Source organism: Symphodus melops (assembly GCF_947650265.1).
Source record: "Symphodus melops genome assembly, chromosome: 13".
NCBI lineage: Eukaryota > Metazoa > Chordata > Actinopteri > Labriformes > Labridae > Symphodus > Symphodus melops.
This window is the reverse complement of record NC_136703.1, coordinates 12622933-12649240: the sequence shown is the minus strand read 5'-3', so window position 1 is coordinate 12649240 and position 26308 is coordinate 12622933. Positions and strand designations below refer to the sequence as shown.

General features: G+C 39.7%; 5 protein-coding genes across 10 annotated transcripts; 4 read left to right on the top strand and 1 right to left on the bottom strand.

Moving 5' to 3' along the window:
- Positions 1-167: 167 nt before the first annotated feature.
- traf3ip3 (TRAF3 interacting protein 3) lies at positions 168-7183 on the top strand. Of its 4 annotated transcripts, none has more exons than XM_079360236.1 (14): positions 168-287; positions 1195-1969; positions 2068-2212; positions 2304-2412; positions 2600-2627; positions 2769-2798; positions 3757-3852; positions 4498-4569; positions 4731-4868; positions 4991-5128; positions 5217-5352; positions 5520-5665; positions 6218-6349; positions 6518-7183. In XM_079360236.1, the coding sequence occupies exons 2-14, from the start codon at positions 1565-1567 to the stop codon at positions 6713-6715; spliced, it is 1773 nt and encodes a 590-aa protein (XP_079216362.1). In that variant the 5' UTR covers positions 168-287; positions 1195-1564; the 3' UTR covers positions 6716-7183. The 4 variants fall into 4 exon arrangements, with proteins under 4 accessions (XP_079216362.1, XP_079216363.1, XP_079216360.1 ...); XM_079360237.1 differs by having other exon boundaries at positions 4728-4868; positions 6218-6334; XM_079360234.1 differs by having other exon boundaries at positions 4728-4868.
- A 1505-nt stretch (positions 7184-8688) lies between these two features.
- On the top strand, positions 8689-11721 carry dnase1l1l (deoxyribonuclease I-like 1-like). Of its 2 annotated transcripts, none has more exons than XM_079358785.1 (9): positions 8689-8747; positions 8849-9008; positions 9238-9293; positions 9381-9467; positions 9826-9947; positions 10505-10617; positions 10955-11112; positions 11201-11297; positions 11373-11721. In XM_079358785.1, exons 2-9 carry the CDS (start codon positions 8868-8870, stop codon positions 11451-11453), a joined length of 855 nt encoding a protein of 284 aa, XP_079214911.1. In that variant the 5' UTR covers positions 8689-8747; positions 8849-8867; the 3' UTR covers positions 11454-11721. The 2 variants fall into 2 exon arrangements, with proteins under 2 accessions (XP_079214911.1, XP_079214910.1); XM_079358784.1 differs by having other exon boundaries at positions 9205-9293; positions 11373-11720.
- Positions 11722-11732: 11 nt separating this feature from the next.
- Positions 11733-14761, top strand: LOC306833502 (uncharacterized protein). Its single transcript, XM_079358781.1, has 7 exons — positions 11733-11749; positions 12052-12094; positions 12180-13853; positions 14083-14149; positions 14239-14305; positions 14398-14520; positions 14616-14761. The coding sequence occupies exons 2-7, from the start codon at positions 12052-12054 to the stop codon at positions 14730-14732; spliced, it is 2091 nt and encodes a 696-aa protein (XP_079214907.1). The 5' UTR covers positions 11733-11749; the 3' UTR covers positions 14733-14761.
- Positions 14762-15278: 517 nt separating this feature from the next.
- Positions 15279-17733, top strand: LOC306833505 (uncharacterized protein). The gene is made up of 7 exons (XM_079358786.1): positions 15279-15601; positions 15727-15825; positions 16398-16429; positions 16730-16755; positions 16908-16955; positions 17044-17106; positions 17229-17733. The coding sequence occupies exons 1-7, from the start codon at positions 15520-15522 to the stop codon at positions 17437-17439; spliced, it is 561 nt and encodes a 186-aa protein (XP_079214912.1). The 5' UTR covers positions 15279-15519; the 3' UTR covers positions 17440-17733.
- A 1414-nt stretch (positions 17734-19147) lies between these two features.
- Positions 19148-26093, bottom strand: LOC306833503 (uncharacterized protein). 2 transcript variants are annotated; one of them, XM_079358783.1, is made up of 8 exons: positions 25628-26093; positions 25036-25074; positions 24646-24948; positions 23793-24101; positions 20222-20536; positions 19994-20143; positions 19838-19902; positions 19148-19548 (listed from the first exon to the last, which is right to left on the bottom strand). In XM_079358783.1, the coding sequence occupies exons 1-7, from the start codon at positions 25656-25658 to the stop codon at positions 19859-19861; spliced, it is 1191 nt and encodes a 396-aa protein (XP_079214909.1). In that variant the 5' UTR covers positions 25659-26093; the 3' UTR covers positions 19148-19548; positions 19838-19858. The 2 variants fall into 2 exon arrangements, with proteins under 2 accessions (XP_079214909.1, XP_079214908.1); XM_079358782.1 differs by having other exon boundaries at positions 19148-19525; positions 25628-26092.
- Positions 26094-26308: the final 215 nt, after the last annotated feature.

Below are 26308 nucleotides of genomic sequence, written 5' to 3'. Positions count from 1 at the left end.
TGTGGTGAGTTGTATCCCAAAGTGCATTCAGGGGGAATTGGCCGTGGCTGTGTAATCTTGGGGCCCACCCGTCTATGCCATCAGTTTGGTGTGAGTGGCTGCTGAGATAGAGGAACATATGACGCTGTGGTGCTCTGAACTTCCTGTAAAATTATGCTCAACAGCAACGGCTACATAAGAAACACAGACAAACCTCCCGCACACTATTTCAGAAGAGCGAGAAAATGGATAATGTTTTTGAACCAGCTCGTAGAGACACTTACCCATTGAATGAGATGGCATTGTAGGTAAGGTCTATTGTTGTTCTCTTTGCATTGCATAACCCTTTTAATTTTAATTCAACAGTCTAAAGAAACTCTTGTTAAGGCCTATAGTCTGTCTTTGATAACTTACTACCGAATCTCAGACGAGCTTTCTCAGTAAAAAAAAAAAAAAAGAGAGAGCAAAAAGTAAAAAAGCAATAAGAATACAATTACTGCAGCATCTTTATCTGCAAAAAGAACTTCTAAAAGCACTACTTTGTTAGTATGAGCACAGCTTATGTTGTATCTTTTTCAACTACAGCCAACCTGCATGCATAAGAGAGAAATGCATTACATGCAATACAGTATCATGGATGTAAGAGATACTGTACAGGCCATGTATTTTATATAAACGTAAGTTATAAGTTGATTACTTTCTGTAATTTCCTTTTGTTTTGCAGCTTCTGTATCTTGAGATCAAACTATGCATCATTTAAGAAATAGGACATTTATGTCAAGTATGAGGTCATTTCAATTCATTTATTTGAACACAATAGATAAATATATCTGCCTATATGTTTGTTTTTTTTATCTCAAGATACAGAACCTGCAAAACTAAAGGGAAGCATGACCAATTCATGTCACCCATGTCTTGGACAAATAAATTAGTCCAAGACATTAGAACCTACAACTTGATTGTAGTAACTCCAGCTATCTGAAACTAGCATTAGTGTGCATCTCATTCAATGTGCGACCTTCATTTTACCCTTCACAGGTAAAATATATATATCTTTAGATCTGACACTGCAAAACATATTTTACAGCTATTCCTAACATGTGACATGAATCAGTGAATGGTATGATTTTGCTACAATTATTTCCCTAATGTGTATGCCATCATATTAGATTAGTAATTAGTAATAACTCATATCTTGATCCTATGTCCTTGCAGACTCGAGGAACTGAAGCAGCATGACCTTCTCATCACAACTCCAACAAAAGGCCTAATCATTCATTCTGCTCTGGTTTTTGCACTGACAGACAAACGCTACCGTTACTTAAGCTCCAGTAATCCCTTCTAAACTGACCTTTGCTGTTTCCCTGCTCACTTTTCCCCCTTGTCCTTCATTAGTCTTGTTGTGCATGTTCAAGCCCATTTCCACAAATGGATTGTGCAAATGCCTTTACTTTTTGGACTGGATGGTTTCCCTTCATGATGGACTCCTGCCTCTCTGCTTGACTCCTCTAGAGAGAAGTTTCTCTCTTTTGACTACCAAATAACTTTTCTCTTACCTGATCACCTTGTGAGCCCTCCCACTGTGATGTACACCCTGGCCATCGGTGAAATAGATCTCTCCTCAATGAAAAGCTTTGACCAAATAGTGGATTACAGAGCAGAGAAACATGAATATCTGCGAGGACGTAACAACGTGACTTCATGTCGTAGCCCAACAAGAGAGCTCGACACAAAACGCATAAAGACTGAATTGAAGGAAAAGAGGCACCTGGAATTTCTGAGGAGGAGATCAGTGAGTCCTGAGCTGTCCAAAAAATATTCCTCAAAGAAAAATGCTTCACCAAAGACCTTTTCAATGAAACATCACAGTTCAATCAACAAGTCAGAGATCCTGCATACGAATACACAACATACTTCCACCTCTAATGGCCGTCCATTGATTTTAACACCAAACAGCAGCATAACTGATGGTCCAAGCACCAGCAAATGGGTAAATACTATCTCCTTGGACAGTATTATTTTTACAAGATCGACATTTGGGCTCTCAACAGGGAATAAACATACTCTTCAACATCTTTATTTTCTCAGGCATCTTTGTGGTCAGAAGCTGGAACCTTGACAAGGCAAGAGAAAGACCATGAAGGGAAGCAAACCTCCCCCTCTATATCAGTACTCAAGGAATCAAATCTGCACTGGACAAAAAGCAAGGATAAAAGAGAGAACTATGTTCATGGTAGAGTTCCCATCAGGCGAGAAATTGACAAAAATCTATTTAACATTTGATTTCATATCAATAATGCTATTATTGTGTCTTTCTTCAAAAGTTCAAAAGACCAGCATCAAAACCTCGACCCAAAAGGGAATGCATCCATCCATCCAGAGTGAAAATATTCTCCAGAAAAAGAGAGTACAAGAAAACAGTGTGCAGACAGAGTGAGTTTGACTAAGTTATTCCTAAAATCATATCACAATGTTTAAGATTCAAGATTCAAGATTTTTATTTGTCACATGCTCATACAGATGTGTAGTGAAATAAAGGTATTTAATATCATCTGTCTCTTATAGTGGAGACAACTGTGATCAGTGATATTTCTAAAATAAGACATTTTCTTCTGTGCAGCTCCGGGCTTGTCACTATCAGAGAGTCTGTAAGTTTCAAATTGTTGTTTACTAATAAGCTTATATAAGCTTATATCTCTCAATGTTTTATATATATATATATACATACACACACATACATATATACACATACATATATATAACTGATTATTTGTCTCTATATGTCATAGGATATACAAATGCTGGCTGACCTACTGCAGGTAAGCTACCTATTCCACCTATTATATCAGATTAATTAAAAAAAACTTAAATAAATAGACCTTTAGTGGGTAAAAACGAGACAGAGGTGACAGTAACAACTGGTTAGGAGAAATGTATGTCTTGAGTAAGTGAAGTGAAAATATATTTTAAATGATAAGGAACAAACCTACTGTGTGACTTGAATCAGCTTTTATCAGATGACTTTTGATTTTCTTTAATATTACATTGATTTCATGAGCAAATGGCAAAAGCTTATTTTGTACGACTTTATTACTTTAAGGGTAGTAAACACAGGAAGGAATACGCTTCTAAAGCTGAATCTTTATCTAGTATGCTCCTGAAACTGTAAAATGTAAATAACTTTATGGGTTTTACGCATAGACCATAAATATCATTTTACTAAAAATTAGTGTCTACAAAACCTTTACAAAACTTCAAATATGTTGGATTTTTTTTTAAATTCATTATACCTCATGTTTTGTTGGTTGAAATTTACTTTGTTATTCCCATACATTTTTCTTCCACTCAACAATTTAATTAAGCAACAGGGAACTCTTATTTTATTGGTACCACCGGATTCATACAAGAAGATAACATTTAAAAAAATGAATATATATTAAAGGTGTGTTTTACTCATAGATAACAAATCACATTCAGGGTGTGTTCATGACAAAGCCCATGACAAAGCCCAAACTGTTGTCAACAGGGTTGACCTTGAGCTTACATTAACTTACATTAGCAAACTTAAACTACATTTTTGTTTTGAAAGTGACTTTTATGGGCTTATGACTTTTCTGTACTTTGTTTTCTGTACTGAATCTTGCACCAAGTAATGAGAATACATTATTCTAAGTATGATGTTTAAATCTTTACATGACTTGATGCTAACTATATTTGGCTTCCTTAAGTGTTAGCATGACGTTATAATGGTTGGTCCTGTGCTGTATTTACTGTCAGGAGGCCCTGTGGAGAGAGGAGGCTGTGAAAAAGAAGCTGGCAGCCCTCCAGGGGAGCACAACCAACCTCCTAAACTCCTCCAGTAAAATTTGGACAGTAAGTATCGCCACATGAATACAGACCTTATACTTTATAAATCCCCCATGCTTCACAGTTAGCTTTATGTCGCTGTTCACTGTTTTTTTGGGTCCCTGTGTGTTGTATTTTTTTTTTTACCACTGAATATGTCTGCCACAGCTGCATTCACAGCAGTGTTTAACGGCTGCTATCTCAGGAAGGCCTGTGCAGTCTGTGGTTTGGAGCTTCCTGCCTTCACTGCACAGGAGGGGTGCAAGCTTTTTTTTTAGAGACGATGGGAGTGGTATGCTGTAACTAATACTGATGTTAGGCATCTTCATTAGCTCTCTTTTAGTTTCTCTGCCTATAATGAATGAAGAAACACATTACATTTCTTCTCCTTTTTAAATTTGGATTTGAAGATCTAGAGTTTAAAAACATGTCTTTTAATGATTGTATTAGTTTATTTACATTATTGTTGCCTATGTAATTTTTACACTCTCATAATGGTTTAGTTTTGTCGCACCTTCACATATTTTGGCTGTTCTTGTAGCCCATGTGTTGAGTTTCATTTGTGCACCATTGAACACAGACACTGAAAGAATTTCATTTGGTGCATGAACGACTAATTTTCCATCTGTAGGTCGCAGCGTGACAGTCAGTCATTTCCTCTCCTACCCACAGGCTCGCTGCAATGAAGATCTGCTGAGAAACAAGATCGAGGCTCTTGAGGCACAGCTGCAAGTCTGCTTGCAGGTAAGAAGGGCAGCTGTTGGTAAAAGAGCAACCTCTGTTTAAACATGAAATTAGGTCTTTTTGATTATTATATTTCTTTGCAACAGTCCAAGTGTTTGCATTCCTCCCTGTGAGTTTTTGTAGGCGCAACTCAGAAGAGTTTTGCCCTTTTCTAATAGAAGTTTCCAAATGATGGAGTGAAGAAAGTGGTGATACAGATGGAGAAGCAGAAACGGGTGTATGAGGAGAAGGCAATGGAGGCCTTGCAAAATGCCACACAGGAGAAAACTGAGGCTCTCATTAAGACTGAGACACTGCAGGTCAAACATGTAGTTTTAAATTCTCATTTCTGTTAAAATTGGATGAAACACAGAAGTTTTACATACATGTTTGATACAGTGTTAATATTTCTTATATTATATTTTGCTTTTCTTTCCACCAGGAAGCACTCAGTATAGCAAAGACAGAGGCAATCAGATGGCAAAGCCTTTATGAGGATCTAAAGCTGAGCTCTGAACAACTTAGGGAGAACCAACATTTCAGCAGTGACCAGCTGCAACAGCTGCACAGCCAACTGGAGGTACAGTATAATATGTTGTATACTGACCACATTAATAATTCGAGGTTTCACAGTTAGCAATTGTTAAAAACTTCTGTATACTATGCAGCTATTCAGAGCCAGAGAGGCCGAGCTGAGGGAGGAGGTGGTTTCATTGAGACAAGAGAAGAATGAGCTGCAGTACAACATCTCTCTGCTGGAGCATGACAACCACATGTTAAGAGAGGAAATCCAGCACGTCAGAGGCAAGACTGAAGGACACTTTATCTTTCCTGAATCTGTAAAGATTTCATGTAAAACCATTGTTGACTTCATCTCGTAGTTGTTTTTGATCCAAACACTGACTTCCCTGTGCCGATTTTAAAATATTGACAGACACAGCATTTATTACAGACAGCTTTCTATTTCCTAGATGGCAGGGATGAGGTCCAGGACTTTATGATTCAGGGTCGACTGAAGTCAGAGGATGCAGAGGCAGAAGTGACGGTGAGGAGCGACTCTCAGTTGGAGGAGGAGCTCCGTCACACTCAGGAGAAACTGCATCTCAGAGAGAAAGAGGTACGGATGGGATTATTCCCAGTATACTGTAAGACATCATCATGTAAAGAAAATGTTTCATTCTAAACCGAACCAAAAACAGACAAATGTATCTGACAGATTTATTTGCATTAGAGGAGTAAAAGATGATACTTATCTAGATTACAAAAGTGTGTTGCAGAAAATGGTGAAAAAAGAATTTAAATTTAAATAACTGTGTGAAGAAATTCATAGAATTTGCTGAGATACATTATTTTATTGCAGGCTTTTAAAAAATGCAGTCATCCTATGTTCACCAAAAACAGTTGTGCTTTTCTCAACCTATTTAAATTAAATTATCATGTCATTAAAAAATGAATGAAGATATTTTAATATTAATTTTTCAGTGCACACCTATTTTTGGACCTACCTTGAAATGTGACTTTCTAAAACTCCCTTACATTTAAATGGACTTTTTGACAGGTATCGGCTTAATATGATCTGCCCCTCCTTTCCTGTCTTTTGTGTGTTTGTGTGTGTGTGTGTGTGTGTGTGTGTGTGTGTGTGTGTGTGTGTGTGTGTGTGTCTACACAGTGTGAGGAGCTGCAGACAGAGCTGTGTGCCATGGAGCAGGAGTGTCAGTCCAGCCAGGCCCGGCTGTCGCAGTGCAGAGATGAGCTTCGACAACTCAGCCACCGCCACAGGAGACCAGTAAGCTGTGTGTGTGTGCGTATGTGTGTTAATTTGGCCATCACATAGTACCCAAATCTATGAAATGTTTTAACACCTTCTATATGAACGTTTGATCCCACTTGGGCTATTTTTAACAAAGTATCAGCAACAAGGATTATGGACCCCTCTCTGAAATGAAACATTTCTTCCCACTTTGTTTAGACGCTGTGTGGCTCCTGGTGGATGGTTTGGGTCTTCCTCCTCCTACTCGCTGTGATTCAGGTTGCCATGTTGTGGCTATGGTATCCTTCTTTCAGGGAGCAAGTTGAAAACCTGTATGCAGACATGGAGACACGCATTGAAGACTATCTAATGGAAATGGCCTCACCTCAACACCCGAGCTGTTTCAGACCAGTGTGACCAATTTTAATCATTAGTTTTGTTGCTGTTTATTTTAGAGAAACACTCCTGTGAAATCTAGCTTCTTGATTGTTTTTTAGTTTTTAGTTTGTAAAAACTGGTAACTAAATGTGTGTGACTTTGACATGTTTGAAATGTTTGCACAAGGGTCAAATGCAAGTGAAGACGTTCAAGTGTTCTCGTGTATTTAACAATGAGAACATCATGAAGCACACAGACTGGCAGTCGTATATGGCCTATAACAAACTGAGTTGAAAACATCAACAATATAGTTAGGAGGGCATAGACAAAAGGTATCAGCTGTACTGTAAGACACTTATTTAGTGCCAGCTTGAAAAAAAGAGGAATAAAGAAGCACAACGAACACAGTAAGCCTTTAAAGTGTTGTGGGGATGGAACTTTTGCACCCCAAAGAAGGAGCCATTTGTAATTCATATTTTAAGAAATAAATATTTTTACAACAAAAAACGTGTTTTATTGTTTTTTGATTTTTGATTTTCTGGTTAAGAGTCTTGAGTTCTTGGGGCTGTGGGTAAAGTCTAATGCATGATTCTGACATGTGTTGCTCAGAGCATTTCTCTTATGTCTCAATTGCATGTGCACAAGGAAACCCAGAATATTACCACATCATCTATGGTCTAATCTTTAGACAAATAATCACCAAGTGGAAATGGCAGGTCACTGCTGACCCACCAACTGAAAGGCGTTGTGGTTAAGTGTTGGAACAATCAGTGAAGGTTGGGGACCACCTGAAGACCTCTCTTATGGGTCAAGGCTTCACCCATTACAAATGGGTGTATGTTTGCATCGTAGATGTATTATACAACAAATGACTAATTAAATAATAAAATGAAATGAGTACAAGACACTAGTATTGTTATATAATTTTTTTTTGGATAAAGCAGTAAGTTCTATTACAAGGAGCATCTATCCATCCATTATCTTTACCTCTTATCCCATTCCAGGTCACAGGAGGTTAAAGCAAATCCAGGCTGTCATTCAAACAGAAAAAGAAAAAAACATTCACTCAGGCAATTTATAGTTACCAACTAACCGATGGAGCATGTGTTTGGACTGTGGTAGGTAGCAGCAGTACTTGGATATACCCCACGCATGCACTGGGAGAAAAGTAAACTGCACACAGATGTTGTGAGAAAATGCTGTGAGGCATCAGTGCTATCAACTTCCCCACTGTGCAACCTTAACAAAGGCAGAAAAGCAAAAGGATATTTTAATCCACAAGTCCAACTGTGCTGAAGCACAACACTACAGTAAATGAACTTTATTAGTTTCTACCAATAATTCAAAGCTAAAGTTACAAAACACTACAGATATAAACAAGTGGAAGTATAAATAAATAAATCTTCAGGAATATTTTTTATTTTTGATATCATGAGCTTCACTGTGTTCATTGTTTCAATTTTCTGTCTAAAGTGCAGTGGATTTGAAGTGCAAGTGCAGCACTTCCCCCTCTGATACTGGCACTGATTAGTGTGACAGAGGAAGAGGGCACAGTTTGTTAATTATCCTGATAACCTGCGGATAGAAACTGTTGAGCATTCTGCTTAATTTAGCAGAAATGCTCAGGTACCTATTAGCTGATGGAAGGAGGTAAAACAGTTAATGAGAAGGGTGGTGAGAGTCCAACAAATATAATATAGAGAAAATCCCCCTTGACAAACAGAAATAACAATGATTTCTACCATTGCCATCAGATGTATCATATGCTGACAGAGGACACTGTTGTTTAATTCTATCCAAATGTTCATGAAAGTGACAGACATGACACATGGCAGCGTCTATTGTCTGATTTCACTAAAACAGCCAGAGCTGAACTCTCTGAGCGCGACTGAGCCATTGTTTGTTGTATTGAGAGTTTTTTTTTAACTGTTCCAGATAAAGCTCCATTCTCATCAGGCACTGACGCAGCACATCCAGCACACACATCTGTCTTTTACCTGCATGTTCCCTAAAACACATTGAAGAGATGGATCTTTGCTGGACTGGGGTCAGTCTCCCAGTGAGTCTGGAGGTAAGTGGGGGCTGTGGGTGCAGATGGGTGACAAGTTGGTTTTTTTTTTGTTTTAACATATTTCACAAAGAGGATGTTACCAAACTGCCTTTTTCTTACAGAGTGCTAACCCTGTGCAAGATGAGGATTGCAGTTCTGCTGTTTGCTGTTGGGTTTTGTGTGATGAACACAATCACATCTCTGAAAATCTGCGCTTTCAATGTCCAGAGCTTTGGTGAATCGAAGGCACACAACAAGAAGGTTATGGGGATTCTTTTAAAGGTAATGTTCTGAGTTTATACTACAATGAGAGCATCATCAACACAGCTGCTTTATGGAGTGTGGATGTTCTGTTATGCTGTTTTTTTGTATACGGGGAGCCCAAGGCAAATTTCCACCTCTAGTGGACTATAAAGATTTATTCTATTCTTTCTAACTAGACATCTGACATGTTACTTTTTCTTCCTCTGCTTCCAAGATTCTCTCTCGGTGTGACTTGTGTCTTATTCAGGAGGTTCGAGACTCCAAAGGAGCAGCAATCAGAGCCTTGTTGAATGATCTTAATGGGTAGGAGTTATCAAATGTAAAAAACGGAATGAATCAAAACTCCATCCAACAACTAATTAATAATGTATCTTATTTATGTCTCTGCAGATATGAAAAATCCAATTTGTACTCCTATGTGGCGAGCGAAAGGCTCGGAAGAAAGACCTACAAGGAGCAGTATGTCTACATATACAGGTAACTTAAATGTACTCAAATATGTCCCATTGCGGTTAGAAAAACAAATTCCTCTAAATCAAACAGGACACAAAAACATCTGTCAACACAATAGTTTAAAAAAACACAGTACACTGGAAATAGGTGTCCCCATGACAAATTAAAATAATAAACTTTTGCGGGTTAAAACTAAATGTTGCTTATGTAGCAAAAGCAATGGCAGTGCACTTGTCCAGTATGCCAGCATGCTGTGATATTTTTTTTGTCTCAGCTGTGCTATATTTCCCTAGCATATGATCAGGAAGTGAATCCCTAATCATATAGCTTCATTTAAGAATAAATTCCGTAATGTAAACTCTTTTTTCTTGATCTCCTCCAGGAAGAATCTGTTAGAGGTCAAAGAGCATTATCAGTATCCTAAACCAGAAGGAGAAGGACACAATGATACAGATGTTTTCTCCAGAGAGCCTTTCATTGTTCGATTTCACTCTCCAACCACACGTAAGAAGAAACATCTTTGCAATTCAATACCAACATAAACTGCACTTATATTGCACATATATTTCAAAAGTATCCCTGATGTGTTTTTCCACGTGTAAATGTAAAAAAAAAAACTGCTTTAAGATCTTCTTGATTATAAAAACATGAATATAACAGATGGATTACAAGTCATTAACCAGCCTTCCAAGCTTTCTGTCATGTGTGCATGTGAATTAGCCAGGATTATCTCATTTGTTGCTCCCATGCTGTACTTCTTATGACCAGAGGAAGAGAAAAATCAAGAAGACAACTAAATGCAACAGAATCAAGTAGCTCAAACCAAGGCCATTATCATAAGATAACACATTACACATAAGAATTAAAGAGACACCTGCACAGAGAATCAATATTATTGGAATATTCATGTGAGCTACATATAAGCATGATTTAAAACAACAAAGACTGTGAAACTGGATGTTTATGAACACATAGAGTAAAAGTCTAAGTTGAGTATAGTATGTCTGTCTAATAGCATTGTTTTTTGTTTGTTTATTTTATTTTTATTTTTTTTGATGTAGTGGTGAAGGATTTTGTCCTGATCGGGCAGCACACTTGTCCCAAAAATGCCATGAAGGAGATGGACCAGCTCTATACTGTCTTCAAAGGAGTTCACCAGAAGTGGAAGGCTGATGTGATTCACCTTTTATTACTCATTTGGTTTTATTTGATTTATTTTGGGGATTTTCTGTCGTTGTCAAATAGGACAGTGGACAGAGTAGAAAACAGGGAGAAAGAGAGTTTGGGGCTGGGAATGAAATGTGAGGTCGAACTCGGACCCGAGCCGCTCACTTACAGGACTAAAGACTCTATACATGGTGGGCCCTTTGTGCCTCGTTTTGGTTATTTTTTCTTAATTGGTTTAGAGTTCCTCTGCTCAGCCTCATGTTGGTTTCTGTCAGTCACATGTGATCACTTTTATGAGTGATTTTATATGAAACTTCCCCTTTTCCTTCCTGTCATTTACACAGAATGTGATGATCTTAGGGGACCTTAATGCTGACTGCAGCTACGTCACCATTAAGGGCTGGAGAGCTGTGCGCCTGAGGAGTGACCCGAGATTTCGCTGGCTGATAGGCGACGAACAAGACACCACTGTCCGTGAGAAAACACACTGTGCATATGACAGGTAAGAAACTGATGGGAACTACATTTTTCATAGGATATTTTGTTTTTAGAACATTTGACAGGTCATGATAGTTTTGTTTTCCAAACAGGATCATCGTCCATGGCCGTGAGATTATTTCCTGTATAGTTCCAGGTTCAGCCCAACCATTCAACTTCAAAAAGAATTTCCATCTCACCGAGGAGGAGGTAAATAATTTAAAGAATAATTTCCTTACTTGGTTTCATCTCAATTCAACAGTAATCCTTTTTATTGCACTTTAGGCTCTGGAAGTGAGTGACCATTTTCCTGTTGAAGTTGACCTGAAGCCAAACCATCGCTACCTCCTCCGTAACGAGTTGTAGTCCTTTCAGGACGACCATCAAAACGCCAGGATTAAGGATGTTAGCTGAAGTTTTACTTTATTTAAGCTTTTAAAATAAATCTAAGTAACTAAAAGAATTTCCACTGATAACAAGTCTTCTTTTTAGTGACTCAATAATTTGAATGTGTCACTGCACTTGTGTCAATGACATAAGACATATATAAACGAGAGTTTTTTCAGCATGAAGGACCTGCATGTTTGAGTCTTGCAGTTTATACTGTGCATCTGAAACCAAAACCACATCAAAAGCTTACATCATTTCATGAGCTCACGAAGGTACGTTCCTGCAGCAACACAAAACACAAAACATAACTTTGGGAACATGCAGATACACTTGTTTAGCGGACCTTCCAACTTTTCATTGTCTTCAGTCTTACGGTAGGCTTTGAGCATGTTGACACTTGCAGTCTTTTTTGTTGGTTTCAGTGTCATTTTTTGCAACATCTGTCTGACAGGAAGTCACTTGCAGCGACGACAGATGATCAGTACATTGTGCTCTCTTTATTTCTGAGTGATGAGATCTTTTGTGGCAATGTCTTAATGTTTGTCTACAGTAAATACTTTCATTTTTTACAAAGATGGAACAAAGCTTTGCAGATCTACTAAGTGGTGCATTTTCAGGTGAGAACTTCAGTTTGATTTGTGGAATTTATTACTTATTTTATTACATTACTTTCTTACATTTAAAAAAATGATGTTGTTGCAGAAACGTCAGCTCCATCATTCTCTGATGGAGATTTGGATTTTGAGAATTTGCATTTTATTGAGGAAGACATCTCCGCTGAAAACTTGCAAACAAAGGAAGGCAATGCTCTGCACCAGGAAGCGACTTCTCAAACTACATTTTTGTTGAGCATGGAAAGTGCAGATGCAAACCTGACAGAAAATGATGACAAAGACCAGTCTGATGAGGAGGACTTCCAAGTCGAGGGGGTCATGAGTTTTGACAAAACCCTTGCGGAGGATTGCAAAAGCTCAGAGGGAGATTCTGAACAGGCAGGATCTGTGTCTGAAGAGGATGAAGAGATTGAGGAAGATGTAGATGAACAGGGGGATTTGATGATGTTAGTTTGCAGCAGCGGTAATAAAGAGGACAGGATCTTTGCTAAGGGACAACCTCTGGCACCTCAGGGCGCCGAAAACACTCAAGATAGAAACAAAGAGCAAGGTGACGAGGAGGTGTCCTATTTCAAGAGAGTCCCTGAACGTGACAGTGAGATAGGGATAAAAGGTGATGAGAGTGAAGATGATGAGAGAGAGATTGAGAATGCAATGCAAGAAGACACAAGTGACTCTGAGTGTGAGGGCATGAAAATCAAACAGGCAGAAGAACAAGTTCAGCTCTACAAACACAACATTGAAAATCCTGCAAGAGATGACCGCCATGACAACAAGAAAGCCTGTCTCGAGTTCCCAGAAATAACCGTGGAGAATCAGCAGGATCTCCTTGCTGAAGTTGAGAGTAAGGAGTGTTGGGAGAAAGTAGAAGATTTCTCAGGGGAGGAGCACCAAGAGGCAGGTGAGACCTTTGCAGATTATCCCTCAGACTTGTCCTCTTGTGAGTACGTCGAGGAAAACCAAGAAGGTTATCACCAACTAGACGGAAGCAGTTCAGTTGCAAACCAAGACACCTTCCTAGAAAGAGCTCCGACAGACAGAACCTGCATGGGAAGAGGCGAGGACGCTTATGAGGAGGGAGAGGAGTATCTGTACAGTAGAAATTCAGAGGTGGAGGGTGGGGAGAGCAGTAGTTTGGATGTTGCAAGTGGAGAAAAAGAAAGAGGAGAATTTGAAGTCCCCATGAACATGTTGGGCAATGAAGATAGTGAGACAGGTGAAAGTGATTCCAGCAGCTCCAGTGTTGATGAGTATAAAGAGAAGTGGACCGATGAAGAACATGACATATACACAGAAAATGTGGGTCTACAAGAAAACAACAACGAACATAAGGAGACTCAGATTCCAAGTGGAAACCGAACAGAATTTGCCAGGTGGGACACATCAAATGACAGAGCAGATCTCGACATAAACTGGAATCTAGATGTGCTAACACAATCTGCCCTTCAATCTGAAGACCTGCTTACCACAGAGGACATAGACATAAAGGGAGACATAGTCTCTGATTTGACTGGTCCTGAAGACATCAACAACTACTTAGCAGTACAGAGAAGAGAAGTAAAAAACACAAGCTCTTCTAATCAGGGATCTCTGGATGATGCCTTTTTCTTCACCACTGATGTTGAATTCTCCGGGGTCATCGAGCTGGGACAGCAAGTAGAAGATGAACATGAAGAGGACAGGGACTGGGATCAAGAGCAGGAAAGAATCAAGGCTTTCTTCAAGTTTTATGACGACAGTGACAAAGAGGAAGGAAGAGAAGGTGAGTGAATAGAAATCTTTAGTATTTGTTTGAATATTTGTTTTAATATTTGTTGGAGCTGCTTTTATTCAGATAGTATAGCTGTAGAGTGACAGGAAATGTAGGAGGATAGTGGGGGGTGACATTCACCAAACAGCATCAAGCTTAGGAGTCAGAACTTAGACCAGTGTGTCGAAGACCGGAGCTAAACCATGCCCCAAATCTTCTAACTATGTGTGCTTTTTTACAGGGAGGCAGAGCAAAGTTCAGTTTTGTACAAATCCACTCTCTCAAGTCATTCACTTTGAAACTGACAGGTAAGCAGCACTCTCCTCAAAAAAATATTAAAACAATAACATGGGTTTTGCAAAAAAAACGTCCAAACTACCTTCCACTTTCTCTATAGTGAGCGAGAGTCCTTCAGCAGTTCTACAGATGGGGAGGAGGACCTGAGCTCTGGAGAAACATCTGAGGTTTGCGTTTAAACACAAAAAGCACACACTCACAGAACACACACATGCAAAATGAAAATGTGACATTTCCTAACTGCTTTGCCATTGCACAGGAATTACGGGAGCCTGAGAATGACAGCATGGACATGAAATCTGTTTGTGAGCTCCCAAACACTGAGATAACAGAGAATGTGCCAGATCTCAGAAACTCAGAAAAATGTGCCAGGAAACACAAAGTGACCACAAACTTGCTTTTTTATAACCATTCACTCACATGTTTCTTGATTGTTTATTTACCCATGCCTTCCTGTTGTCTCCTCTGTTCCTGCAGCGTCTAAACATGATGGGTTTAACTCTGAAGATGGCTGTGGTGATACTGATGGGACTGGTCATGTTGTGGTTGGTCACAGACCAAGATGAAAAATTCAGCCCATTTTCTTTCTTTTAGGGGCAAAGAAATACACATTTTAAAATTTACTCATTATAACTTGTTTCATTTCATTCATAAAGAAAAGTTCATAAATAAATCCATAACAACAATATTACCTTTTCAGAATGTTTTTCAAGCATTAAAGCATGCTGACATGTTTTCTGCACTATAAAGTTTGTGCTCAATAAAGATTTAACTGTGTCCGCAATTATGCTGACATATTTGTATGAACCACATAAAATAAGGGATAAGTACTGAATATGATTAATTGATTTTTTTTTAATGGATAGAAAGTGAATAAGTTAAGTACTCGTCATACAAAGATATTTTGAGATACACCACTGACTTTTTATTACTGTTTTATTTTTGTTTTTGTTGTTAAGTCATGCTCGGTTTGTAACATATGCTCTACATTGTTATTATTGTAACCATAGACATACAGTATGTATCTATGACTGTAACAGCTAGACTTCGAATATAAATAAAGTTTTAAAAAAAACGTTTTGTTTTGTTTTCATTTTCTAAAGGAACTTGAATAAGCCGTAGAAGAAGAATATCTTACGGAAACGGAAACGATGTTCTAAAAGTGCAAACGTTTTTTTCACCTTGACATACTGACGAGGGCGGGGACAATATGAGCCGTTGGCTCCACCTTGAGTTGTCTCCGCCGCTGCGACACAAAACGAGCTCACGCAGAATAATTTTGATTTTGGGGGGGCTCGAAACTACTGCTGGGCTCAAACAAGACGTAAAACCCCGTAAAAACCTCACAGCAACCTCAACAAATAAGTCCAGTTGAATCAACATGTCTTCACTTAGTAGTAAATCTGCGCAGGAGATAACCGAGCTGCTGGATGAATACGGGGTAAAACACGGGCCTGTGGTCGGTAAGAGGTTCAGAGTTCATTTTCACTTTGTGCCCCGTTTTTGAATAAACGTACGGACACGTTAACTTCACAGGAGAGGATTATGAAGTTACCCCTGATTTATTGTTTGTTTGTTTTTGACTCAGACTCCACCCGAAGTCTGTATGAAAGGAAGCTGAAAGAGGCGATGACCAAAGGGAAAAAAGCCAAACCATCATCAGACCAAACCTACTACAGAGAAGAAGGTAACTTTCATCTACATCTATATAAAGTATACACACACATAATCAACAGCTTATAATACATATATATTAGTGTACCAGAGCTCTTAATTCATCATTTCACATTTTTCAGGGGTTGAATGTTGAAAATAATCCAGTACTAAGAATGAGCTGAGATTCTAACCCCGTTTCCACACAGCAGTCCGGTACCGATCAGGACAGTTTATGAGGGCCCTGCTTCAGAGACTGGGTTTACTTACTATTGTGATGTGGGATGTTGAGTTTCATTAACACTTCTTGTGAACACTAAGTGTTTAGTTAGTTCTTTTATACATATAGCAGCTTATATAGCCTATTATAGTCTTTAATGTAAGGGCAGAAATACAGAAGTTGCCCTTCATCACACTGAAAGTAAGCAACTCTCAGGTTTGTAAGTTCCTCTGCACAGAACATTTAACATACATTATGAGCTAATTTACATATCCGTATAAACATGTATTACTGCTGTAGAGCTAAATTATTTGAGCAAAATAGACCTCTGCAGTTGTAATTATGCTGAATGTCTTGACATCCAGTCTCATGTTTGTTTCTTTTAGAGGAGGAGGTCACCTATGTTTACAGGACACCGGTAAGTATCTCTTTAAAATGTTTTGTTTACGTCACAGTGTGCCAATGTGCCCACTGAAGTAAGAGAAAAACAACGGTAGGCTTCTTCTTGATAAGATTTAGCAAATACACAGAAAATATTGATTTAATTACCAAGATCAAGAATAATTTCTTAGAAAATTGGATTTATCCATTTCTTACGTAATCTGATTAGGAAGGTCAATAATAAATATATTCCAGTAAATAAAATGAAACACTGAGGTTGTTGTGTGTGTGTGTGTGTATCTGTTAACTGTACATTAACACTGATAACATTTTGCAGGTGAGGAGTGACGGCTCAGGAGACAGGTCTGTATTCTTCGTACCTCAAAGCAACACTTTACTTCTGTCCTTGTCTTTACATGAATTGAAACCACAACTTTTACATGAATTGAAACCACAACTTTTACATGAATTGAAAGACCAAACACAAATCGGTTTTCAAAATGTTTGTCTCTTAGTGGGTCTTACGTAAGGTCAAGACCAGAATGGACTGCAGGGAAACATGAGTTTTATCAATACACTTTTTTTTTTTTTCAAGTAGCTGTTGTCTCATTTGGTGAAGAGTTTAGTCACAGATGTATCTCCTGTCTACAGAACATCCTACTCCAGCTACTCGAGGTCACAGCCTGAATACAGAGGAAGGGATTCTGCCAATGAGTACGTGTGTTGACACAACAAAGTGTCATCAGCATTCATTTATCTCAGAGTATCTCTGGTGTGATTATCAATGTGAATGTTTTGTTTTGCTGTGTAGCAGAATTCCTCTGTTTCCCTTTCAGACCCTACATGTACGACACACCGTCCACTTACAGTTCTTCCTATTTGAAATCGACACCCATGAAGATGGTTCCAGATGCCCCGCAGACACCCAAGTCGTCCCGTCTTATTCCACTCTGGGTTCAGTTTGTGTTCTTCCTGGCTGTAGCTGTCTTCCTTTACATCGTATTTGCCAACATGGAGATGAATGAATCCCTCAAAGGAATCCAATGACTTTCAGTTTGTACTTTGCCAACGTAGTTGAGCTGTTTCACTTTATTATGCATTTTAATATGAGGAATGTATTTTTTATGAATACCCTTATTTTACAGAGTGGGGATTTTATGGTATTTGAGATGTTCATTTGAATTGCAGTAAATTAGCTTGCTTGCTCACACATTTTCAGTCCAGCTACTCTTATATGACAATGAAACTTTAAGGAAACGTGTCCCTTAAGAAAAAGAAAGGGAAAAAAAGCACAAAATGCTACTTCCTCTCTCCTGGAGAGCTGCATTTTATATTGATCCAGATTGTTTCTGGGAATCTGTTCAGAGTGCTTCAGAGCACATTGAGTGGATGTTAGTCTTCTCCTTTGTATTGCAAAGAGGTTCAACCAATATCTGCTGTTGAGCCACAGCAGCTAACAGGGAACATATCTGCACATGAGTGTTTAAAACCCCATTTCACACTAGTGGGAAAGCAATATACACTTCTATGAATTTACACAAATTATTTTGTAAATTTTTCTTTATAGTTAAGAGAATGTCTCCCTTTCCACTATGTAAAGATACTTTTGGTGCTCTTATATACATAAAATATACTAAAGTGATCCCATCTAAATATAAACATAGTTGTGTTACCGTTTGTACAATCTGCAGTTCAGTATCAGAGATGTTCCAACAGCATCCCACACCTTTTTTACCAGGGCCTATTATTCCATGTGTATTGGTAACATACTATGTTGAGCTACAACAATGCTTTCCCCTGTCAGTTGAACAGAAACACTGCTGAGGCATCCTGTGGACTCTGATGTTGTGATCTGTTTGGTATTTCAACATGTGAAAGAGCTTGTATATATCATTTGAAGCTTCAAGTTATTTATTAAGGGAAGAAATAAAACCTTAATGATAGAAATAATTGAAGGTTTAAAACAAAGATGCATTATATTGAATCTTTTTTTTGCCCTCACGTGTGATGTGACGCGACAAAAAGCCTACAGTACAATCTGTAACACCATTTGTAGATTTTCAAACCACACTTGATGAACCCTGCAGCCACAATTACAATCAACTACGTCTTCTATTTACACTTATAGAAGTGCAATGAGTACATATTGTAAATGACATAAGATGCATAGTAGGGTTAGACGTGAAATACAAAAGTATCTATTCCTTTATGGATCATTATCTGGAAAGGGATAATATACTAGTAGAGCTTTCCTTTAGTGTCATCTAATAATAAATAAAATAAAAAAATTAACTGCATGTGCACACTGAGACCTGAGGAACCATATCAGTTTCCGCTAGCTTTAAGTCGAAGTTTTCCACTCAACACATGTTGGGTCAGGGCGAGCCTGAAGTCAGGCTTGAACCAATACTGACTTCAAGGACTTTTTACAGTTTGAATGCCAAAAACAACCGCGCTTGAGTTATCTCGAGAACACAAGTGTGATTTATTATCAGTAGAAAACAGGAGGTTGTTTCCTCTTACTGCCAGTTATGTATCCGGGGAGTTCCATCTTGAAAGAATGAGCGTTTCCCACAGAATGACATCCCATACCTTGGCGGTGTGCATGTGATCACCATGAGATCAGCCTCCCCACATCAGGAAAAAGAAGCCATGATTCATCCTCAATGGTTATAACAGTGACACTGAAGTGTAAAATCCAAGGAATGCTGTTAACCACATTTGTCTCCACATGATCAAAAAGTGTCCAGTGATGTCGAGAATGGATCATTTGTTTTAATAACTTTTGTTACGTAGATAAAAATAAACTTGTAGAGATAACTATATTAAATCCATCGCAAACGTGGCTGTTCTTGGCATTCTCCTCTGCAAGCTGTTGACTAACATCTTACCAAATTATAATTCTGAAGAGCCGAGCATTACCATAGTGTCCCAGCAGTAACACTAGAGTGTTACAGAACAGTCTCAGAGAGGTTTATGTTAGAGTCAAGCAAAAAAACTGTGCCCCATCTTAAGAGCTCGTGCCGGGACCAGAGGAGGTGTTTCTTCCAAAGGACGACCAGCCAGGCTGTTCTGTTCAGCGCTACGTCCACTGCTGGATACATCAACGATGGCCTCACAGTGAGCCTTCTATCTGTTAATGAGAGAAACAGAAGACTTCACAACAGTGAAGGTAAGAAATGTAAAAAACATACCCACAAATGTCAAACCAGATCTCTATAATGTGGGGCCTTTTGCTTGATGATGCCAGATGAACATTGACCACATGGGTTTGGTGCTTGTGATTCAATATACATATACACACACACACACTTTGAATATATATATATATATATATATATATATATATATATAAACCAGTATCTAGATTGTATCTATCTATATTGTATGACAGCATCTACTATGTCATAACAATGTTTTTTGCATGAATTACAACTTTCTTTACCTCTAGTTGTTCTTTGTCCGGTCATAGCTTGTTAATTGTTAAGGCAACATAAGTGTTGTCCACACCTGGAAACAGAAGTACATATATACATTTTAGAACACAGCCAAGAGGTTTGCCCAAAATCCTACTTCTGTGAAAGATGAATCATTAACGTACAGGTTCTGGTCTCTCGCTCCAGCTCAGAGGGCTTCTTTTCTTTGTTACACAGCACCTTGGCCACGATGATGATGACAATGACGGCTACAACAAACGTTACACCAGACACAAGCCAGCTGATCACCATCGGACTCAGTACTGGATCTGGGTCTGAAGGGAAGAGGCGATGTCAGTAACGTATCTGCTGAACTTTATGTGTATATGGCCTGTGTTTAAACGTTATTTCACCTCTGATGGCTATAGGCAGGGGCTGGCTTTCTCTGGAAACAAAAGTGCGTCCACCCAGTTGGACCCGGTACAGGCAGTAGTAGTAGCCCTCGTTTGAGCTCTGTGCGTTGGAAAAAGTGAAAGTGACGGACGGGGTGAGGGCAGGCAGGGACTGGCGCACTGTGCCGTTGGAGCGTATCAGACGAAGCTGAAAGGAGCCTCCAGGGTACTGCTGCAGGGTGGAGCAGGTGATGTTAAAGCTGTGGCCTTTAAGGACAGAACCGGCGGGGGCCTCAGCAGACGTGTTGTACCAGTGCTGAGGAGTCAGGAGTTCCACTGCAATCAGGTCAATACAATTATTAATAAGGTTATAGAGTCATTCACACTTTAGTTTAGGCATAAATACATCTTAAATAATCAGTTATTCTCTTTCTCTACAGTGCATCCAGAAACGCATGTCACCTTAGGGTGCTCTCACACCTGGCAATCCGTACTGTGCCTAAGCACACTTCACTCCTAAGTTTCAGTGAGTTTGACCGGTGATCGCTCCACACTTCCTTGACCCTGGCACACTTTGGAAAGGTGTGCTTTGGCAAGGTTAACTTCATGAACAAGCACAGTATGGCACAGTACAGATTGCCAGAGTGATGTCACCGTTAGAATCTCAGTCTAAATGCTGTTGGGAGCAGCAGTAGCTAAATCTGTAGGGAGTTAGGTAGGTAACTGGAGGGTTACCGGATCAAGTCTTTAAAGAGCATATTGCAGGTTAAAGACAAAACTTAACTAATCATAGGACAATACGTTAACAATACTGTTTTTAAAGAAATTCAGAAATTAATAACCCACAGGGTCTCCTGGAGACGTTTTAGTACGTTTTCGCACGTCTTTGCTCTTTACTTCCGCATTCGGCTGTGACGTAACATAAGGGAGTCCCGCTGGATCCCCATCTGTTTAACATAGAAAATCATGGATCCGAGTGTCACTCCCGTCAATAAATAGGAAGAAAATATGTATTCCTTTACATATAATGGTCCACTGGCTTATTATTATGAACCTGGTAGATGTGATAGAGAACAGAAACAGGCAAGATTAGAGGAATAACGGCCTCAGGAGAGAAGCTGTGGTGTGAGGAGAGACCCGGAGCAGGCGTCCTGCTGAGTGACAGGTGTCAGCTCGTGATATATGGGTGAGTGCTGTGTTCACATCAGCATATGTAAAGTTTGTAATCACATTCAATCAATTAAAAAACAATTTGTAGAAGGTGCAAGTGCCGATCATTCACCTTTACATTGTATGGGAGCTGCTCTAAAACGGCAAATCTGTACCGCGCTGTGCGCGCGCGAGAGAGAGTGACATAAAACCCGATTACACGGCCTGTGCTAATGCAGCACTATATCTTTATTGTTTATTCCTCATGCAGCCCGGTGCTCACGTTGTTATAGAAAATACAGTGTATGGTGCAGGATTCTCCTGACGTGAGTTCACAGCGCACGTCCACACAAACATGCACAACAGCGCACACACTACACACTTTAATGCGTGCACATATATTAGGCTACTACAAAAAGTTTAACATTTTAATGGGATAGAGGACCGACAGACGTAAAGCTTGTCGTGTAAGCATGTCATGTTTTAGACTGTTTTTTGTGCTTTAATTCTTTTGTTCTGCCTTCTAAATGTTTGTTTGTAAAGTGTTTCATGCTCTCGGTGCAAGACAAGTTCCCCCAGGGGCAATAAAGGCTTCATTCATTCATTCATACACTTACGCATAAAGCCGATCAAAGCAGAGTAACAGAACGCGACTGCAATCAGTCGTTGTTGTTCTAAACAGCTACACTAAAAACAGCCACTTTCTCCTCTAAATTAGAGCACTTATGTGTTGAAGAGCATACAGAAAATGTATGTACTTATTCTACAGCCCTTATCTGACAACATGAAGTGTTAATCTCAACTTTTTTTTAACCTGCAATATGCTCTTTAAATTGGTCTGGTAGCTGGAGAGGTGCTAGTTCAATTCCTGAGCACTGCCAATGTGGCCTTCAGTCAGGCACCAAACCCCTCAAACAGCTCATGAGCTGCAGATAGCTTGGTATTTTAATTGATGAATCGCCTCCCATTCAGCAGCTGGTAAAAAGTTTGAACTTGAGTCTGTTTTTGTTTTTAGAATCAAATCCTGCCTCTCTGGAATCTAAGCAGAGGCAGGTTGTTGTCCATCTTATGTTTGTGCTGGACTATGGCGACATTTTAAACATGCACGCCTTGTGGCAAAGCACATTCTCTAGACAGTGAATCACAGATCTCTGAGGTGGATCACTCATTTTAAAGGCCTCACTCATCATTGTTTTATGCACGTGCGGGATGGTCTTCTTTGTATATACTTCAGTATTGGCATACCACTCCTTCAAACCTTCTGACCTACATCAGGCAGAAGGTATGAAGGAATAAATAATCTTCAGTCCCAGCACCTATTTTGCCGTCTGTTCCCAAAGTCAGAAATGAAGTGGTGGGAAGAGTTGAAGTTTGCTTCTCCTTTTACTGAGAACGAATTACAAAAAGAGCTGAAACTTAATGAGCTGGTCTCTGTGGATTCTCTGGATGACTTGGAGGCACTTGTCACAGTCGAAGTTCTCCCTGATGTATTTAGGGCCGTGGGTAATCTTGACAAGTCTTGTCATGAAAGTGTTATTATATTCAAATGTATGGTTGCTTGTCCTTTGTCAGATACTCTGTCCAGTTTGTAAATGCCTATCTGGGCCAGGACTTGCTTGAGTCTGTTTTTTTTTTGTTTTTTTTAAACCACAACATTTTTTGCAGGTTAAATACAAATAAAAATGCTACACAAACAGAACATGCAATCTACTTTTTATGAATGGAGCAGATCCTGATATGCTGTCTAGAATCACTAGCAAAAACAGTTTTTGTTGCTATAGGTTAAGACTAACTAAGGCAGGAGCTTGCAACTTTGCTCTGCCTCTTGCTAAGAAAAAGCAAGAGGCAGTCAAGACAGACAGTCAGACAAGTCTATGAGCGAGCACAGTGCATCTTTGTCTGCGTTTGCTGCCTATTACTCCATTCTTATTCAACTACCTTGCCAGCTTTAGACTTTAAAAGCCTCTTGTCACGTGCTATTATGTGCAGGTAGACAATAGACATACAAGAAAGGTTGGGACTTATCATACAAAATAAATTGCCTCCCTAATCTTTTTTTTTTTTTTTTTTTTGAAACTCTATTTATCCCCGTGGGGCAATTAGCGCACCAAGCGTTCGACCACAGGAGCAGCGAACTGCATACACCCTGACAGAGCAGGGGGAGCAATTCAGGGTTAAGTGTCTTGCCCAAGGACACATCGGACATGTTGCTCGCGGGAGCTGGGGGATCAAACCCTCGACCTTCCGGTTGAGAGATGATGACTCTACCCACTGATCCACAGCCGCCCACTGAAGTGAAATACAATCATATTAAAGTTTATGATTGCTGAGGGTTGAGACAGGCTAAGATTAACTTGTCTATTAAAGACTGCACAACCAGACACTATATGGGATTGGGCCTTGGGTGCATTAATATGGATTAGACAATGCAGGTATGACTCACCCACTGTGATGTTGATGGAGTTGCTGGGCGGAGAGCTGAGGAGCTGAGAAGGGAAGCCGCCCTTGATCCTGTACCGACAACTGTAGCTGCCCTGGTGAAAAGTCTCTATGTCCGAAAGTGTGAGCTCCACTGTGGCCTGGGTCTGGTCCGCTCTCTGTGTCACGAGTGGAGTGGACACACCGTGCTTGTACAGGTGAAAGTCACTGCGGTGGTGACCCAGCAGAACGCTGCAGCCGAAGCGCACAGCCTCCCCAGGGGAGAACACAGTGTGAGGTGACAGCAGAGTGAGGGTGGGCATTAAAAGGGTACCTGTGAGAGAAGAAAACAGGCTTATCACTAAAGTTAAAATTGAATCCATCTGAATGTTGCCGTGGATGAGCAAATAACTTGGTGTGTGTGTATGCATTTTGTGTTGTACAGTACTACTTGTGATTACTTTCGTATTTTACTTTAAGACGTGAAATTACCCGTCCATTATTAAATGTATAAAACATGGTTCTGTGTTTTAGGTTACCTGTCTTTTTAATAATCCTATATGCCTTTTGGCAAACTGAATGAATCAATAGACGAAAGTACAATTTGACCCATTACACTGACCTTGACATAACCAGCAGGACAACATACTTCGATGCTTTTTTGTGAAAAATAATTTGACTACATCAGGTATTTGTCTAGATCATCATATTTTGGATAACCATTGATTGTACGCAATGTTGACCAAATCAAAGATTAAATAGGTGACCTGAAAAATGTAAACAACAAGAATAGCATCCTCATCACATCAAAACTGTTCTGTCAGCAATCTGGTACTTCTTTTTGTTAGATGAAATGTAATAAGAGAGCTTCATTTCACCTGAGCATTTCACCCCTGCGTCATTTTCATGGGTGCACTGGGAGTTACTGTGGAGGACAACTGCGCAGCGGGTCAAACTGGCCTCGTGTCCTGAGCATTGGACGTGCCGCAGCCATATCTGGCCCCTGCCTGGACCAAATGAAGCTGATTCCGATTCGGCTAAGCCACATCCTAGCTCCAGACACACAATGTCAGCCTCTCGAAAGTCCCAGGCATGGTCACATACAGTCCCCCACTGGTCATGGCGAAGCACCTCAACCCTGCCAGAACATTTGTTCTCCCCATCCACTAGTCTTACCCCTCCTGTGGAGCAGAGGAAAAATGAATTAGACAGTGAAGGTGTGAGGGAATAAGTGTGGATGGTGAAGGTTGATAACAGAAGAAGCTTACCAAAGGCATTAACTCCATCCCACAGTACACCAAAAAGGCCTGGGATAAAATTACAACAAAAAGGAGATTTTATTAAGAAAACATAATCAACAGCAGTTTCCTAAACTACGTTTCACTTTTATTTAGGTACATTGAACTATTTTTTTCTACATTGCTTCCATCCTGCTGTGGTTACAGGGTTGATTAAAAAGAAACTAAACTAAACTGAGCATACACGCTATAATAAATAAGTATCTGAAATAATACTGTGTGACTGTGAATCCAAAAACACTGAGCTCCATATCTTTGATCCTCCAATATGATACATTTATATTTCGTTGCTTAACTACAATTTCTTAAAACGGTTTATTACAAGTTTAACCTGGCTGAATAACAGTTTTTACGCATTTGTTTATCAATCCGAGAGAAAAAACGTTTACTGCAATCTGCAAATAATCACTATGACTCTTTTCAATACAACTTAAACACCTGCTTCTTTAGTTATCATGTTACATAAACACAGGTGGGATAAGCTCTACCCTTCGTACTAGTTCAGAGTTAGCCGACAAACAAGCTTAGCTAACCATTAATAGCAGCCATGGCTGCTCGTTACCTGTCACAAGGATATGGAGGAATCTCAGCATGGTTTTCCTCAGCCGTCCATCAGTCGGCCGGCTGGGAAGGAAGCCGGTTGTCGTGGTGATGATGCTAACAGCCTTTTAAAGCTAGCGATCGAACGAGACATTAGCTAGCTTGTGTGCAACAAAAGGCTTGGATTGACTTACTAAAACTACAAGCTAACACTTAGCAACTTTAGCAAAAGCTTAGCGACGTTGCTGGCGTAGCTTCAAACATTGTGGAGAACCGACTAAAGCTAATGCATCGACAGAAGTATATGTTGTGTCGCCCCCGAAAAACATGGAGGCAGCGGACAAATTACAATAACATGATGTTCATGAGCAGACGAAGCAACATGCCGTCACAGCGCCATAATATTACCGTCAACAGAGAGTCCGATAGAGCCGTTGTTCTTCCTGCGGCCGACAGGGGGCGCTGCGTTATACCTGGAAAAACAGCTCTCATTAGGGAGGCTCGTCCCTCTCTGACAGTCACAGGCACAGCTAGATAGATTCAACCTTGCCAGCTATCTATATCTATGGTCACGGGGGGGACCTACAAACCCTGGAGGGCATACGGAGTCCATCTATGTTTTAAAATGTTCCTATCCTACCTTTTCAACTATTGTTTAGTGTCTTCTGTAGATCTGGAAACAGAATCTATTACTTCATCATGC

Coding starts and splice junctions, on each gene's coding strand:
- LOC306833505 (XM_079358786.1), top strand. CDS start 15,520: ATGTCTTCACTTAGTAGTAAATCTGCGCAGGAGATAACCGAGCTGCTG. Junction 16,430..16,729: donor CCTATGTTTACAGGACACCG/GTAAGTATCTCT, acceptor AACATTTTGCAG/GTGAGGAGTGACGGCTCAGG. Junction 16,756..16,907: donor AGTGACGGCTCAGGAGACAG/GTCTGTATTCTT, acceptor TTTGTCTCTTAG/TGGGTCTTACGTAAGGTCAA.
- traf3ip3 (XM_079360234.1), top strand. CDS start 1,565: ATGTACACCCTGGCCATCGGTGAAATAGATCTCTCCTCAATGAAAAGC. Junction 1,970..2,067: donor GTCCAAGCACCAGCAAATGG/GTAAATACTATC, acceptor TTATTTTCTCAG/GCATCTTTGTGGTCAGAAGC. Junction 2,628..2,768: donor TTGTCACTATCAGAGAGTCT/GTAAGTTTCAAA, acceptor TATATGTCATAG/GATATACAAATGCTGGCTGA.
- LOC306833503 (XM_079358783.1), bottom strand. CDS start 25,658: ATGCTGAGATTCCTCCATATCCTTGTGACAG. Junction 24,102..24,645: donor CGCAGGGGTGAAATGCTCAG/GTGAAATGAAGC, acceptor CTTCTCTCACAG/GTACCCTTTTAATGCCCACC. Junction 20,144..20,221: donor CCTGCCTATAGCCATCAGAG/GTGAAATAACGT, acceptor TCTTCCCTTCAG/ACCCAGATCCAGTACTGAGT.
- LOC306833502 (XM_079358781.1), top strand. CDS start 12,052: ATGGAACAAAGCTTTGCAGATCTACTAAGTGGTGCATTTTCAG. Junction 13,854..14,082: donor CAAAGAGGAAGGAAGAGAAG/GTGAGTGAATAG, acceptor GCTTTTTTACAG/GGAGGCAGAGCAAAGTTCAG. Junction 14,521..14,615: donor AATGTGCCAGGAAACACAAA/GTGACCACAAAC, acceptor CTGTTCCTGCAG/CGTCTAAACATGATGGGTTT.
- dnase1l1l (XM_079358784.1), top strand. CDS start 8,868: ATGAGGATTGCAGTTCTGCTGTTTGCTGTTGGGTTTTGTGTGATGAAC. Junction 9,009..9,204: donor TTATGGGGATTCTTTTAAAG/GTAATGTTCTGA, acceptor TCTGCTTCCAAG/ATTCTCTCTCGGTGTGACTT. Junction 11,298..11,372: donor TCCATCTCACCGAGGAGGAG/GTAAATAATTTA, acceptor ATTGCACTTTAG/GCTCTGGAAGTGAGTGACCA.